General features: G+C 46.0%; 2 protein-coding genes across 6 annotated transcripts; both read left to right on the plus strand.

The window, feature by feature from the left end:
- The first annotated feature begins 317 nt into the window (after positions 1–317).
- Positions 318–6,894, plus strand: hdx (highly divergent homeobox). 2 transcript variants are annotated; one of them, XM_075480984.1, is made up of 11 exons: positions 318–764; positions 1,718–1,882; positions 2,123–2,269; positions 2,430–3,602; positions 3,681–3,737; positions 3,880–4,026; positions 4,742–4,940; positions 5,029–5,108; positions 5,801–5,902; positions 6,187–6,309; positions 6,414–6,894. In XM_075480984.1, the coding sequence occupies exons 2-11, from the start codon at positions 1,814–1,816 to the stop codon at positions 6,666–6,668; spliced, it is 2,352 nt and encodes a 783-aa protein (XP_075337099.1). In that variant the 5' UTR covers positions 318–764; positions 1,718–1,813; the 3' UTR covers positions 6,669–6,894. The 2 variants fall into 2 exon arrangements, with proteins under 2 accessions (XP_075337099.1, XP_075337098.1); XM_075480983.1 differs by having other exon boundaries at positions 318–502.
- A 527-nt stretch (positions 6,895–7,421) lies between these two features.
- LOC142397550 (ribosomal protein S6 kinase alpha-6-like) lies at positions 7,422–15,093 on the plus strand. Of its 4 annotated transcripts, none has more exons than XM_075480986.1 (14): positions 7,422–7,766; positions 10,251–10,310; positions 10,413–10,529; positions 10,616–10,697; positions 10,815–10,895; positions 11,014–11,093; positions 11,841–11,947; positions 13,272–13,309; positions 13,404–13,546; positions 13,644–13,714; positions 13,829–13,917; positions 14,084–14,148; positions 14,552–14,654; positions 14,802–15,093. In XM_075480986.1, the coding sequence occupies exons 1-14, from the start codon at positions 7,740–7,742 to the stop codon at positions 15,044–15,046; spliced, it is 1,308 nt and encodes a 435-aa protein (XP_075337101.1). In that variant the 5' UTR covers positions 7,422–7,739; the 3' UTR covers positions 15,047–15,093. The 4 variants fall into 4 exon arrangements, with proteins under 4 accessions (XP_075337101.1, XP_075337103.1, XP_075337102.1 ...); XM_075480988.1 differs by having other exon boundaries at positions 7,422–7,745; XM_075480987.1 differs by lacking the exon at positions 7,422–7,766 and adding an exon at positions 7,849–9,300.
- Positions 15,094–15,248: the final 155 nt, after the last annotated feature.

The raw sequence follows: 15,248 nt of genomic DNA on the forward strand, positions 1-15,248 counted from the left end.
AAAAAAAAAAAACCTTTCCCTCCGTCACATTTCAAAGTAACAGATAATCAAAAGTTCAAGCAAGAAATCTGAAGAAAATCTTTGCAATTGGAATGAAACTGTGACGTGTCGTCTGGGGCCTGCAGTGAAACATATGCAGCTCCAGCTATGGACGCAAGCTCTTTTTCCAAAAGGAACAGTGACATCACATGAAAATATACTTTCGTGAGGAGGAAACGAGCCACTTCCATTCTGAATCTCCAACCGCTTCCATGTCTGTGACCTCCCCCTCCAGCAACCCGCCGAACAAAGTCAATGGTGGGCGGGACCACCGTGCTCAGTTTTCGGGCCTTTCTGAATGTCACTGAGATGATCTCGAGCTCCCATTGGCTCCTGTCTGCGATTACGTCACAATCATGATTAGAATTGATGATCGGACGTTCTGATTTCATTGTCTAGCAAAGGGGACTGGTGAAGAAATCTGCTGATTTGGAACGTTCGTCTGATTTTGACATCCGAAATGGTACGTTAGAAGGCGATTTCGCTTTTCGCTGAAGGCTGCCGTTAAGTGCGTTCGTTGTCTTCCGGTCGAGGCTAGGGTCAGCGCGAGGGAGCCTCCCAGGGTCGGGAAATCACAGATTTGAAGGAAAAGTTTAGCTGCAGCTATCCACTGGGAAAGCTATGCTAATGCTAGCTTACGTCGGCTGGCTCGGACATGGCCGCTCAGGCCTGCAAGCTAACGCAGGCTGCCTGCACGGCCGTTGCGGTAGAGCGGCTCTTACCCGGTGTGTTTACCGTCTGGCTCCCTGTCCTACGGTTAAGACGTGTGCTCCCTATGTGGTAATTATGTGTCTAAATCCACTTGCTGCTGCCTGGGCGGCGTTCTAAGCCGACTTGCCCACAATTGTTTGCTAATTCTCGCCGCAGTATTTCCATACAGACAGTAGCCATGCGCAGTCAGCGTACCAAAATAAACCTGCAGCCTGCTTATTGGTCGCACAACATGCCCGTAAGCGACTTACTGCTTCGCGAAACCTCCAGCTATTCTCATTTCAAAACTTTTTTTCTGACCGCTGCCTTTCAACTCTTCGAAAGTTGCAGTTTCGTTCTTAATCCGTGCTGGTTCTCGTTGTTGTTGTTTTTTCCTCTTTCGTTCCCATACATGTGTTTTAAATTCCATCTCCCCAGTGTTGAAAGTAACAACACTTCGCCTTGCGTCTCACTAGTTTTCTTTAAGCACTTGTCAGGGCGTCAAATTGTGTGTCCATTTCAGTAGCGTCAACAATTAACTTTTTCCCGTGGAAAAGATGGCATAGGAACTCGGCCTCGCTTGTGATGCATTTAGCGCTATTGTTGTTATTTCTACTATAAAGGAGCCTTTTTATTTAGCCGGGGAAATGTGGTGTCTGTCCTGGCCAAAGGCAGGAAACGCACAATACACACGCAGTGACACACATAACATGATTCTACATGTTCAGTTGATGAAGAATAGACCACAGAAACACAAGAACCACGATGAATGCCACACCTGAAGAAATATGAAACTTTTCACAGACAGTGGTAGTAGTGTTCATTCACAAAACAGTTCCATCCTGACGTCAGTGCTTTCCCAACTCTCTTCTGTATTACATGACAAACAATGTTGACCAGTTGTCTGCTATGTGGGACGAGCATCTTTTTGTTTTGGTTTGTTTTTCGCTCATGAGAACAGTGCTGTCCGCTTTGCTTTCCCACTCAGCCACAGGACCCAGCGGTGTGCCGGGCACACTGAGGCAAGATGAGCACAATCAAAGCTGTGCTGTCGTAGAAAGATGGAGGTGCCGCTGTGATCTGCATGGCTGCCCCGTTCCCCTCCAGTAGCAGCAGAATGGATGCGTGGCCACAGAGGCGTGGCCTGCAGACTGTGAGTATGTTACAGATGACATACGAATGTCGAAAGGTTGAAAATGAAAAACAGCCACACAAAAAAAAATGGTTAAAATGTTTAATGAACGACGTGTTCTGGCTGACAGACGCCGCGTGAGTGTCATCGAGTCGAAAAAGCTTCAAGTGAATATCATCTACTGTGATCTGTTTGACTGATGGTTTTACCAAAGAGTGGGGTGTTTTTGGTGGGCTCTTGGCCTTTGTGACTGCCTTTCAGATGAACCTGCGGTCAGTGTTTACAGTTGAACAGCAGCGGATCCTGGAACGTTACTATGAGAATGGGATGACCAATCAGAGCAAGTCATGTTTCCAGCTAATACTGCAATGTGCACAGGAGGCCAAACTGGACTTCAGTGTTGTCCGGGTAGGCCCATGAACTGTGCTGTGATTTTATTTCCATTTGAAGCTGTGAGTTTGATCTGTGCTGAGTCACAAATGATCTAGTTCCTCATATTTTGCTGAATGTTTTCCTTTATTTTCCTTTTTTTTTTTAAAGTGATGTTACTGTTGCTCTTATCACGCAGACATGGGTTGGCAACAAAAGACGGAAGCTTGCCTCCAAGGCTGACCAGAATGGCAGCGTGTCTCATTCCTTGTCTAGTCACGGAATAGCCGGAGGGCTACTCTCCAATCATGCATTAGCCGGGGGTGTTCTGTCCAATCATAGCCTTGCGGCAGGGGCGCTGCTTCCTGCTGATATGGCTGCAGCACGGAATCGTGTGCACCTTCTCCCTCCATCCTCGTCTTTCCCTTCTTTCTCATCAACATCTTCCTCCCCCTCATCCTCCTCCCCGCTTAGCAGTGGAGGCAACAACAACAACAACAATAATGACGTAATACTGACCGGGATCTACTCTCTGAACTCCGTCCCTCGCTCCCGGCCGAGACCCCCGGCCGCTCCACCTCAGTCCGACTCCGAGCTTTCAGCCCACGCGTCTTCATCTCTGATCAACCAGGTGCTGCAGAGCAGGAACAGCTCCACGTCCTCACCCGTCCACTCCAAGCTAGTGTCCCTCTCACAGAATCTCTCATCCCTCACATCTGCCTCAGGACCTTTAGTCTACACTGCAGTCAGGAAGGGCACTTTATCCATTGGGGAGGGGGGGGTAAGTGCAGGAGCAGGGGTGGTACCTCACAGCTGGACTAGACAGTATGGTACAGCGCAAACCCGCCCTTGGTCCTCTTCCTCACAATCCCAGACTCAGCTTCAGCCCAGACCTCACTCCAACCCCCAACCTCAACCTCCTGCCCCGCAGAAGATCCGGGTCTCCCTCCCTGCCCCGAACCCCGGCGCCTCCTCCGAGCTGACGCCTCGCATTCAGCAGGTCTTCACCTTGACAGAAAAAGGCGAGGACGACCGCCTCAGATCTGGACAAGCGTCTTCCCGGAGTAGCCAGGAGACCCATAGACCAGCACCACTGGACACCAGTCATAACTTGTCCATTGCCATGGAAACTGGAGACGAAGAGGATGAGTGGCAAAGGGAGGAGGAGTTGGCAAATATGGCCGCTCAAACGCACATCCACAGGGAGCGGACATTAGCCAGCCCAACTGGGGCTGAAGTGTCCGTCGTAAGAGGAAGCTGCACTCCTCCCACGACTGGCTCCAGGCCTGCGTCGCTTCACAGCAACACAAGCCTTCAGGGCAGCTACTCACTCACAGCGCAGACCTCATATACAGGAGAATCGAGTTCTCAGGTAGGAGAAGTTCTTCTATCAGTAACATTGTTCCTCAAAGGGATTCGAGAGATTTAAGGTGTGTGTCTTTATGTGTAGACTTCACTCAGCGTGTCTGCAGCCCCCTGGGTCATAAGCAACTCCAGAAAAAGAACAGTAAGTACTTCTTACCCGAGCGACGCGGTTCACGGCGTGAACGTAGAGTTATGTGCATGCATGTCTGTAATAAAGCATCATCTCGAGCCTACTTTCTGTCTGTGTGCATGCAGTGTATTCACCCAGAGGTTCATGTTTTCAGCTGCAGGATCGGACTCAGTTCAGCGATGGGGATCTCATCCAGCTGAAGCGCTACTGGGACCGAGGCATGACTAGTCTGGGCTCAGTGTGCAGGGAGAAGATCACTGCTGCAGCCAACCAGCTCAATGTAGACACTGAAATAGTCAAGGTAAAAAAAACTTCACAGAGGGGGCCGTTGAGGATTCAAGTTTAAAAGCGATCGGATGTGTTCAAGCTGCGAGCAAATCCGATTTGTGTCCCAAATAAGATTGTTCCTTTCCCATAAAGCCACAATATTAAATCAGATAGGAAGCACACTCCCGACCACATTTTGTGGGGTTTAGGTGTCCAGACTTTTTAAAGGCTATCGGGACACAATCTGGATATGCCTTGGTCACTGACATTTTCTAACATGTTCGTGCATACTTATTTAAAAGTCATGCAGTTAAAGATCAGCTCCTCCTCGCTGATGGAGAACATACAGTCCCAAAGTCCTGGAACACACGTATGACCCTCTGCCATCTCCCTCACAAGGACTTTTATTGTAAGGAAGAAAAATGTTTGCCTTCAGAGAGAGAACAGGAGGTTAGGACGATCCTCAGGTCAGTGTAAACGAACCTGCGAGTGGTGCAGTTCTCTGTGGGAGCCTGTTTTTAACTCGGCCGGCTGGGATAATAAAATCATTTTCCAACGAAAAATTCTGCAGAAATTGGTTAAGAAACACAATTTGACTGAAAAAATTCTACCTGTCATTGACTAGATGACGAGATTTTTTTTTTCATACCTCATACACAGGACATTGACAACACTTGAATTTAGGTAGGTGTTCATTTTGTCACCATTTTTTTTTTTTTGCCTGTCGTGTCTTTTTCCCCGGTTTACAGACATGGATCAGCAACAGACGCAGGAAGTACCGTCTGATGGGTATCGAAATCCCTCCTCCTAAAGGGGGGCCTGCTGTATTCACAACCTCGTCCCCAGGAAACGATTCCCCGGCGGCCCTCAGTCCTGACGGCGAGCGGCTCAGGACGCCTGAGCTCGGGGATGACTTAAACGACGGCAGATCTGTGTGCCTGTCTGAGGGTGAGGCTGCCGCTAACTTTGCACCCGTGAACTCATACTGCTGTGCGTACTGCGCGTCTCGGCATTCACGCGCTGTTCTCAAATCTAGATGGGACCGTCGATTCGCAACAGGGAGACGGAGACGACGGGCTGGACATGTCCACTGCTGCTCCGCTGGCCAATAATGTGGTATTTCAGCTGATATTACTGTAGGGCCTCTTTAAAGTTGGCCACTTGGGAATGAACACTGATTGAGGCATAAGACATACTCGCATGAAATGAAATATACTCACAGTAGCTTTAAGCAACACAGCTATAGCAGCAATCAAATATCACCTCATCACCTTTTTCTCATCATGCTTGGTTCCTCTAGATGTTTCTACATCACAGTTCATGTTGTTATACCTAGTAGGTCCTCACAAAAGCAGATATTTCGAAATGTCACAGTTGGACTACTACTGTTCCCATAGTTACCTCAGTTTCCTTGGTGGTTTTAATCAGTAACTTTGGTGCCTTTGATGATGCAGGAAAGCAAATGTCACCTTTTCACAAATTAACATCTTGAAACAGCCCACAGGCCTATTTAGCACGTAAGTCCTCCACTTTCACGTAATACATCAAGTGTAGTCACATGTTCTGAGTGACGCTGAGAAACGGGGGACATATTCTAGTTTCCTTTCTCTTATTACTCAGGAAGATTTTACTGTGTGGCATTTGTTATTCTTTTATTCCTTGTGATACTCATCACCATTCTGCCTGAAAATACCAAGTTCTGTGTCGGTTTTTGGGACATGTTGCCCAGCTCTACGGCAGTAATCGTCTGAATTTTCACTGCGAGGTCATCATTTTTTCTGACCTCAGCTTCTCGATGCTTTTGACAGAAGATTGAGGTGATTGATGAGGACGAAGAAGCTGATGATGACGACGACGATGAATTAGTGGCTTCAGACCTCGAGCAAATGCAGAACCTGCTGGAATTCAAGGTGAAATCACACAAACAAACCATGTGAAGTTTATGCTATGCCGTCTGGATAGACAGTTGGATTGAGACGGGCTTTATTTCACTGAACTTGTATTGAACTTGTTTTCTTTCTCTTTAAAGTGCCTTGAGAATACATTTGTTGTGGATTGGTGCTACACGAATTGAACTGGAATGGATATATCAAGGATAAATGTTTTACAAAAAAAAAAAAAAAAAAGAAGCTCTGTCATGCTGTGCTTTCAGACTCTGAATTACCTTTTCGGCATATTGATCATTCCGTTTCAGCACGAGGAAGTGCAGTTCTTGGAAAACGAGCTAGAGAACCAAAAACAAAAATACCAGGAGCTTGCGATCTTCACGAAGAGCCTGCTCATCGCTGTGAGGACTAATGACCTGGAGAGACAGCAGGTACATTTATAGTCATGTTTACACAGCATCAAGATCCATTTGAGTACCAAGTGGAAAGCTTTCCCAACTATTTTCCTTACCCCAAGTGCTCTGTATGCATTCAGGAACTCTTGGCCAGTCTACCTCAGCCTTCAGACCAGGACTGGGACATGACCGCGGAGAGAGGAGCCCAGCCGGATGCAACGCCCAACCACGGCGACCCCCACACAGACGGCGTGAGCAGCTTAGATCCTCTACAGGCTCAAGCGAAGGAAGAATTCCTTCTGGTCACCATAAACAAAGAGGACACAACAACTGAAGTACCTGAGCCCTCTGCATCAGAGGAGCTGCTGCAGGAAGCAGCGGCCGAACAAAACTGACTGTCGACATCAGCTCACGCAAACACACACTCCTACAGATGTTTTCACACTCCACTCAGTGGCTGGTTTTACACACAAACACTCTGGTAAATTCATACTCCATGCACAGTGCCTGTGGATTGATGCTTCACTATGACTGTTGGTATGATGGATGCCTTTTTTACTGCATATCATTCGCCTTGCTCTGGTCCAGTCCAGAGAGAACAATAAATGACCTCTAACTTAACCGTGCCTCTCTTTATTTCTTCTTATGTGTAACTGAACAAAAATGGAATTAATATGTACTTATAAAGGTGCAACCTTGAGCAACACTTGATTGGTCCATTAAATGAAAAACGGCAACTAAACCATAACATTCACTTTGCAGTATTGTGGGACATGTCCTATGCTGTATATCCAGTACCAACAGACTGTTGTTGAGGGTGGGAAAGCTAAAGAAAGCTTTAAGCCTCTTATTTCCACTTGAATTAGGGATGGGCTGGCTTACCACACAGTGGCTTTAAAACATTCAACTTGTACCCTGAAGAACTGAAGATTAGATTTGCGGCTCGCCGGGAGAACAGCATGTTGTGCTCTTTAATTTCAAATTGCGTCAACATTTGGTGAAACCCACTTGCCTGTGACTATTTCAATCGCAAGCAAATGGTCCATCCACCGGATGCGTGGATGACACAGTACCAAGTCCCCCACGCCACCACATCCAGCCTGCCTCCTCTCTATCTCCGATATCTGCTGCTTTAGTTTGTACGGGGGAAATCCTTAACTGAGTTGCGTCATAAATACGTCAATAAACTCTCATTCACTGACGGTCAGGTACCACAGTAGCCGCCATATTCGCATCTATGGCAGGGTAGCGGTGCTCTCGGCGAGCGTATGATCCACTCAACAGCATCAACTGTTCCCAGCACCGACCCCCGGATCCCGTACTGGTAGCGGTCCACAGCCACGCAGCCTGCACCTGAACATCAAAGCAGATCAGCCGGACTTCCACAGAGGGGAAGGCATGCAACGTGGAGAGGGGGTCTAGGTGGACTACGATGCCTTAGACTTGGAGAGGAATCCTGGCACAAGATGGAGGTAAACAGCGTTAGTATTGAGGTGAGTTGATAAGTGCGGGCTTTGCGTATCAATTTACTTGCCATTGTTTTTGCTTTGTGTTGTCCCGTTAAGTTAGCTTGCCCTGCGAGGCGGGGTATAGCTTAAATTCGCGTCACGACCTGCAGCGCACCGTGATGCATGCTAACATGCTAACAGCTGGGTAGATGTTTACTTTAGCTGCACCGCCAGGGTTTATTAGTTTCATAGTAGCGTGTCTGGGCCTTTACCACCTCTATTTATTCTCTACATCGACGGAGCTCTTTATCCAATGACAGACGAGCTTTTCTCGGCTTTTGTTGTTCTTTATTCCTCTCATGAGGAGTTTGCTTCATAGCTAGCTTAGCGCATATAGCAGTAGCATGTGCTAGCTTGCTAGCTGACAGCTTGCAGGCTCAAAACTTGAATACAAGTTTTACTCAATGGCCAATGCCAATTCGATAAATTACTATTTAAGGGTTTTGTGTGTTTTTTAGCAAAAAGGGAAATGTTTTGGCCGCGTTTTGTTCAAAGTTTTAACATTTGCCGACTTAAATTTAGCAAGGCAATTTCTACAACTGTGCGGCTGTAGAGAATTAGTGATGCTGTAAATAACCAACTTCGGTTTGTAAGCGACCTTCATAACTTGTAGGTTTGATATAAAGCAACCTACACATCTGATAATTGATTAAGGGCATCAAGAATGAGAAGCAATGACTGAAATTCTAGCCTCATTACGTCAGTAACGAAACACCACGGAACACATGTTGAACAGACGTTATCTTCTGTGTATCGCTGGTGAATCCGGTGACACAAAGCAAACGAGTTCTCCTATCACGCCACGACCGTGGAAAGGTTCGGCTTGCTTTTGCACGGGCCTCGCGGTGAGAAGTTTCCCCACATGCCTCTGAGCCAACACATCCCTATGCTTTCCCTTTTCTGGGATTCTTTGCAGTATTTCGCACCTACAGTCCGAGCCATTGTTTGACGCATGCGAGTGGTTTAAAGGCAAGTGGTAGTTCTGGCAGCACTGTCCATTCCCTTCTGCCGCCTCCTTCCTTTTGGAAACGTCTTATTTCAAATTCTCTAACCTTCAAGTTCCTCTTTTATGCCGTCATTCTCAAAGCATGAATACATTTTCCAAAAGTTTTGCCGTCGCAGCTGCAATGTGCCATTGACTAATTGCTCCACCTGAAGGGGTACCAAAGGCTCAGATGTAAACATCCTGCTTTCTTTTCAATTCACTTCACACTTTACATCAGCTTTTTTTTTTTTTTTAATCTTTCTATTTGGATTAGGTTCTGTCAAACCCCGTTATCCTCGAATTTGAGATGATACAATGAAGACGGCCACAGACATTTTTTTTTTGTGCAAAGGCTGAAAAAGGCTCGCTTGGTTGCGCTGGCAGTGTAGGCTGCTCTGTTACAAGCCGCGATGAGCCACGGCAAAAGGTGGGAGTGAGAACTGTATGTGTGAATTATGACACAAGCGCTGCCCTGGCTTTGGCCGGCCTGGATATGTTCCTGTTTCACACATGCACAAAGGTGTTCCTTCTGAGGTGCGTTCACATACTTATAGGCCTTTTAACGGGTTTACCTAAACTGATTTTGAATGTTTATCTTGTTTTTTTTCTGTTTGTTTTTTTGGGTTGGGGTTATAGTGGCTGTAGGATATTGGAAAGTGGTTTGTTGGCCTCTGTTCTGTGCACGAGTGTATGTTGGTGGCTCCACCCACTGAGTGGGCTTGTGTAGCACTATGACTCATCCTCCCTCTTCAGAGTCTTGATGGAATTCAACACTCACAAACACACTGGACTGAATACATAATGCAGGCTGAGCTTCACCGCAGAATTCAAACATTTAGACTTTGGTAATGTTATTTTGGTGGTTTTGATTCTTTTTTTTTTTTTTCTTAAATGTCTGATTTGCACCCAGATGTGACTTTTTTTTCTTTTTTATATGTCTTTATTTTTGTCTTTTCTCCTGACCTTATCCTCAAAAGTGTCACACAGGCTCTGAAGCATAACTCTGAGTAGACCAAAGCAAGACTCTGTGGTGATCTTTTGCCACCACCGTCAGCTAGATCTGTACAAGAACCCCCGGCCCTGCTATTTTTATTTTTTTTCTCTTGTCCTCAAGAGACTGAATGCTGACTGTAGCCAGTCAGACATGTTGTTTTTGCACTGGCTGGGGATTAGGCTAGAATGCTAATAATGAGGAGCTTTATGGGGGAAAGGATGAGAGCCGGACAGCTGGATGGGATTTAAGTATGGACTCCATACTGTTTGACAACAAAAGCGGAGCTTCGTTTGGGAAAAGTGAAAGCGTGGTGTTATTGCATGTGAGTCACCGATTTCATCTGTTGAGTCCTCAGTCATACATGTGGGCGTGCAGCAGCTGTGTCATGGTCCTGCTCAGCGAAAAACAGGCATGAATAAGCTTTGTGAAACTGTTTGCTGCTGACGATTCTGATCCGAGGGGAAAAAAAATTTTCTCGATCTGGCCGCAGGTCAATGGACATCAGATCATGGACGAGCCCATGGAGGAGGGAGAGTCTTTCTCACACTGTGTAAGTACTGGCCCCAAGGCCTTTTGTTCCGTGCGTGCGTCCGCACTCATAACATACTCGCCACCCTGTGTGTCTCATGTCACCCTGATGCCGTTTGTTTAGGATGAAGGGGAGTATAAGGAGATTCCCATCACCCACCATGTGAAAGAGGGCTGCGAGAAAGCCGATCCGTCTCAGTTCGAGCTGCTCAAAGTCCTCGGTCAGGGCTCTTTCGGCAAGGTGAGGACAAGTCGGCGCTCCACTCAGAACGTTTCCATCAGCGCAGGCGCTTGTTTCCGTCTAAACCGTGTGTCCCGCTCCTTCAGGTGTTTCTCGTCAGGAAGATCGTGGGTCCAGATGCTGGTCAGTTATATGCAATGAAAGTACTAAAAAAAGCATCTTTGAAAGGTAGCGTGGCATTTGCTTTTGATTTCCTCTCACCTCAGCACAGATTTCCCAGAATGTTCTGTCCACAGTGTTGAATTTCTGTCTCACTGCTCCTTGCTTCCTGCCTCGCCTCTACAGTCAGGGACCGAGTTCGCACTAAGATGGAAAGAGACATTTTAGTGGAAGTCAATCATCCCTTCATAGTGAAGTTGCACTACGGTAAGAGAAACTCTGCAGGGGTCTTGCTTTGTGATCTTAAGGAATCTTATCAGAAACATGTGAATGTTAGTGAGCATGGCTTGTTACAACTGGCCTGTTTGCTTCCCTTTCTCCCCAGCCTTTCAGACAGAAGGGAAACTGTATTTAATACTGGACTTTCTCAGGGGAGGGGATGTATTCACTCGCTTATCCAAAGAGGTAAGCTGAAATTCTTTTGCCTTCCATGTTTTATTGTTTATCTTGCACGTGTTGTCACTGTTTTTATGCCATCTGAAATTAAAAAGTACAGCATGTCCTCTTTATTCAAGAATTTGATTGTTTTTTATTCACGTAATTCATCTCCAAGCATTTGAGTCACGTTTGTGACGATTGGCATAACAGATGCCACGGGGCTCGTTTGTAAACCCAAAGGAATTGTTAAGATGACAGCTACAAATGGAACAGGTGCAAGTTTCGCATGCAGGAATATTTTATTCATTTTTAACAAGAGCCCAAGCGCCACCGAGTCATTTGTTCCTCCCTGTTTTCTCTTTCAGTTATTAGTCGAATTCCTCACGGAAACGTGTTCCTTTTTCTTGGAATCGTTATTTGCTTTTTACATCATCAGAACATTGGCACAGAGAGGCTCAGGCCAGCTCATTACAAATGCTTTCAGGGTACTCGGAACAATGTGCGATTGTTCTCCAGACAGACCTCGTTTTGAAAGCGCGCCTCGCGACCGACACAGCAGCCGCTCGCAGTGTCGGTCCGACGGCCGGCTGAATCGTGTAACCTGTTCTGAAATGTTGTTGTTGTGACAGTGATGCTATCTGTGTCTCTCTTGTTTGTGCCAACTGAAACCTAATATTGAAGTTTTTTTTTGTTTGTTTGTTTGTTTTTTCTTGTCTCTATGCTGCTGAATTTCTCTTCAGAGTTCAGAGAGTAAATTTGTCCAGTTCTTATCAGGTTATGTTTACAGAGGAAGATGTGAAATTCTACCTTGCAGAGCTGGCCCTGGCCCTCGACCATCTGCACAACCTGGGCATAGTTTACAGAGATCTCAAGCCAGAGAAGTATGAATAACCCGTACCTCATTAACCTTAACCTTTCACACTCTTAGATCCACACTACACCCAATACAGAGAAGATGTGCACAAGCCATTTTGCAGTTTCTGTCATTTATTCAGTATTACTCGTGCATTATGCAATTATATAAGGTTGGGTCGTACCCAAAGTGGTTGTCATTCAAAGCAGCCTACCGGTGCCGTCTCTTCCTTCAACTCTTTGAACTGTAGGCTTTTCTTCTTTTTATTTTCCAAAACACAAGATCATTTACAGCCTCGTCTCGCACTATAGTCACACCTTTGTGACCACAATTAAAGGTGGAATCAGCAGGCGATCTCAGTTTGGAAATGAAAAGACCTTCTCCTCCAGACTTGACGTGAAATGCTCACGCAGTTTATAAGGTTATGCTATTGCAAACAAATTGAACACAGTGCGCTTAAGCGCCCCCCCCCCTCGCTCTCTCTCACTGTGTCCAAGCATAAGTCGGAAAAATGATTTTCCAGCTAGAGTAATGTGACGTGGGCGTGTTAACCGTGGGGAGACAGAGGCGCTGATGACAGAGCAGGACGTTTTTTAATCTGTCCAATTCAACTCAAATTTATCCCGACTGAAAACAAATAACTGCCGTTAATTATATGGGTCCAATTGAGTCGTTTGACACATTTGTCAACCATTTGGGCAAAATGTCCAACATGCAAAGAAACAAATATGTATTCAAAGGGAAGAAATTTATATCAAGAGATTAACTTGGAGATTTGCTGTAATATGAAATAAAACAGGAAATTGCCTCTCTAACCAAATAATTCATCTGTCAGCAATGCAGTCAAGATGGAAAACGTATGAAAGTGCTGCTTTTACTTCGGCCGTTGATTCGGTTTAAGCGGTGCTGGTCTCCCTAAGATTTCCACTTAAAAGCGACAGTGCTCCGAGTGTAAAAGATTCATCTGTTAGTGGGCTGTTTTTATTTTTCTTTTTATTAAAATTCCGTTCTTGCACATTTATTTCTGGAATCAAAGTGCAACATCAACTGCTACTGGTTGACTGGGATTGAAAGACTGACCCCAGGCAGAAACCCCAAAGATTAAGGACTGAGCTTTGCCATTTAAACATAACGTGGCCTTTAGTGGCGTATTCTGGTCTGTCGGTCGCGATGCCTAAATGTCCGCTTGAAACCTTCAGAGCTCGAAAATAATAATAATCATCTTTTCTTTTTATGGTTTATGCACAAAACAAATGGTAGAGATCACTTGAAATCTGCCTCTGCTGTGATAGTGGTTTGAAGCTAACGTCTAAAAGAAGAACCTTTTTTTTTTTTTTTTTTTTGTCTTTCAGCATCTTACTTGATGAAGCTGGACATATAAAGTTAACAGGTATGTTTTGGACTTGATGCAAAGCTGCTGTTATTTTAGAGGTTCTTTTCATCCTCTTGTTATTTCTTACCTTACCCTGCTTTATTTTCAAAAGACTTTGGCTTGAGTAAAGAGTCAGTAGATGCTGATAAGAAGGCTTATTCCTTCTGTGGTACGGTGGAGTATATGGCCCCTGAGGTGGTCAACAGGAGAGGACACACACAGAGCGCAGACTGGTGGTCTCTGGGAGTACTTATGGTACACACACTCATACACATCTATACGCACAATTTCTCTCATCAGAAAAGACCTGATTTATCTGACTGTTTATTTTCTCCCCGCTCTGCGTGTGAAGTTTGAGATGTTGACAGGAACATTACCGTTTCAAGGGAAAGACCGCAATGAGACGATGAACATGATTCTCAAGTGAGTCCTTACGCGTGGCACGATTTAAGAGGCTCAAAGCATTTTGTCGTACATGTTTGGATCGGAGCGTCCGAGTTTCACCTGTCACTCTGTCACGCTCCTCTTCCCCCTCAGGGCGAAGTTGGGAATGCCCCAGTTCCTGAGTTTGGAAGCCCAGAGTTTGCTCAGAATGCTGTTTAAACGTAACCCCGCTAATAGACTTGGTAAGAAAAATGAGTCGTGTTGGATGTCACATTGCACAAACCTCTTAGCTAAAGCTTGTCTCAACATATTGGCATCCACCGACGCTCCATGCTACTGAGAGAAAGAATGTGTTGATCCTCTGAAAACACGGCAGGTTAACTGAGCCAAAGTGATTTGTGTCTTTAGGGGCAGGGCCCGATGGAGTGGAGGAGATCAAACGCCATGCTTTCTTTTCAACCATCGACTGGAATGTGAGCGCGCGCACACACCTGCCTCTCCCTCTCATTTCTCACAGATCCACACTTATGCGTAAACCTAACTTCCCCCAGCTTCTGTTGAGGCTTCACACCTACCAAACGTTTGGCCTGATGACTAGTGGCCATCAGTCCTGGCTGCAGCAACTGCGCTTGTGTGTGTGGGAGTCTGGGCAGAGGTCCAGTTCTCACTGCGTGTGCACTAATAGCCCTGTGTGAGTGTTTAAGAGCCAGCAGGATGCTATTGGCTGGGCTTAGCTGTAGAGAGGGTTAATCTGAGAGGGGGCTTGGCTTCTGTTTCATGCATGTTCACACACTTCATTCAGCACGCAGTATGGTTTGACTTCTAACATGTGTATGTGTCTGGCTACCTGTATTTATTTTTTTTTATTTTTTTCAGAAATTGTACAGGAGGGAGCTTCAGCCCCCATTCAAGCCTGCAGCAGGTAAACCAGATGACACGTTCTGCTTCGACCCAGAGTTCACCGCTAAAACACCTAAAGGTACATCTCCACCTCCACTCACATGTTCTGCTTACAAGCAGCAGACATGGAAACCGTGATTGATCCCTGACTACTATTGCAACTCTAAAATGTATCGGGTGATTGCATGTTTTGTCTGTTTATTGAATGAACTGGATGTATATTTAGACTCCCCAGGTATCCCGCCCAGTGCTAACGCCCACCAGCTCTTCAAAGGCTTCAGTTTTGTTGCACCAGCCCCTATGGATGAGAACAAGAGCTCCCCACTGCTCAGCATACTCCCCATAGTTCAGGTGAACATGCATCATTTTCTACTTTGCAATTGCCCTTCATCACACCTTTACACGTGTAGATTGTTGCATTATTCATTTGCATTCATGGGGTTCTACAAAACACACATGTACGAACTCTAGCACCAACACTGCTCTTTGCAGGTTTTTACCATTTTACAACGGCGTGCTACGCATTTTCACATATGGTTTTAAGCTGGGACTGATGGGCCTTCCCTGAGCATCGGTGTCATGTGTGAGAGCACAGAGGCAGCGTGAGGGGGTCGAAGGATGCTGTCGTCACTCCGTGCGATGTGTTTAAGCACACACATGCTTGGCTGAGCCC

The sequence above is a fragment of the Odontesthes bonariensis genome, chromosome 13 (assembly GCF_027942865.1).
Source record: "Odontesthes bonariensis isolate fOdoBon6 chromosome 13, fOdoBon6.hap1, whole genome shotgun sequence".
In the NCBI taxonomy this organism is placed as follows: domain Eukaryota; kingdom Metazoa; phylum Chordata; class Actinopteri; order Atheriniformes; family Atherinopsidae; genus Odontesthes; species Odontesthes bonariensis.

What these genes read in the sequence shown, in the direction of transcription:
- hdx (XM_075480984.1), top strand. Translation starts at nt 1,814, where the DNA reads ATGGCTGCCCCGTTCCCCTCCAGTAGCAGCAGAATGGATGCGTGGCCA. An exon ending in CAGGAGAATCGAGTTCTCAG is followed by an intron (nt 3,603 to 3,680) that starts GTAGGAGAAGTT and finishes CTTTATGTGTAG; the next exon opens with ACTTCACTCAGCGTGTCTGC. An exon ending in AGAACCTGCTGGAATTCAAG is followed by an intron (nt 5,903 to 6,186) that starts GTGAAATCACAC and finishes ATTCCGTTTCAG; the next exon opens with CACGAGGAAGTGCAGTTCTT.
- LOC142397550 (XM_075480985.1), top strand. Translation starts at nt 10,011, where the DNA reads ATGGACTCCATACTGTTTGACAACAAAAGCGGAGCTTCGTTTGGGAAA. An exon ending in GAGAGTCTTTCTCACACTGT is followed by an intron (nt 10,311 to 10,412) that starts GTAAGTACTGGC and finishes CCGTTTGTTTAG; the next exon opens with GATGAAGGGGAGTATAAGGA. An exon ending in TCACTCGCTTATCCAAAGAG is followed by an intron (nt 11,094 to 11,840) that starts GTAAGCTGAAAT and finishes AGTTCTTATCAG; the next exon opens with GTTATGTTTACAGAGGAAGA.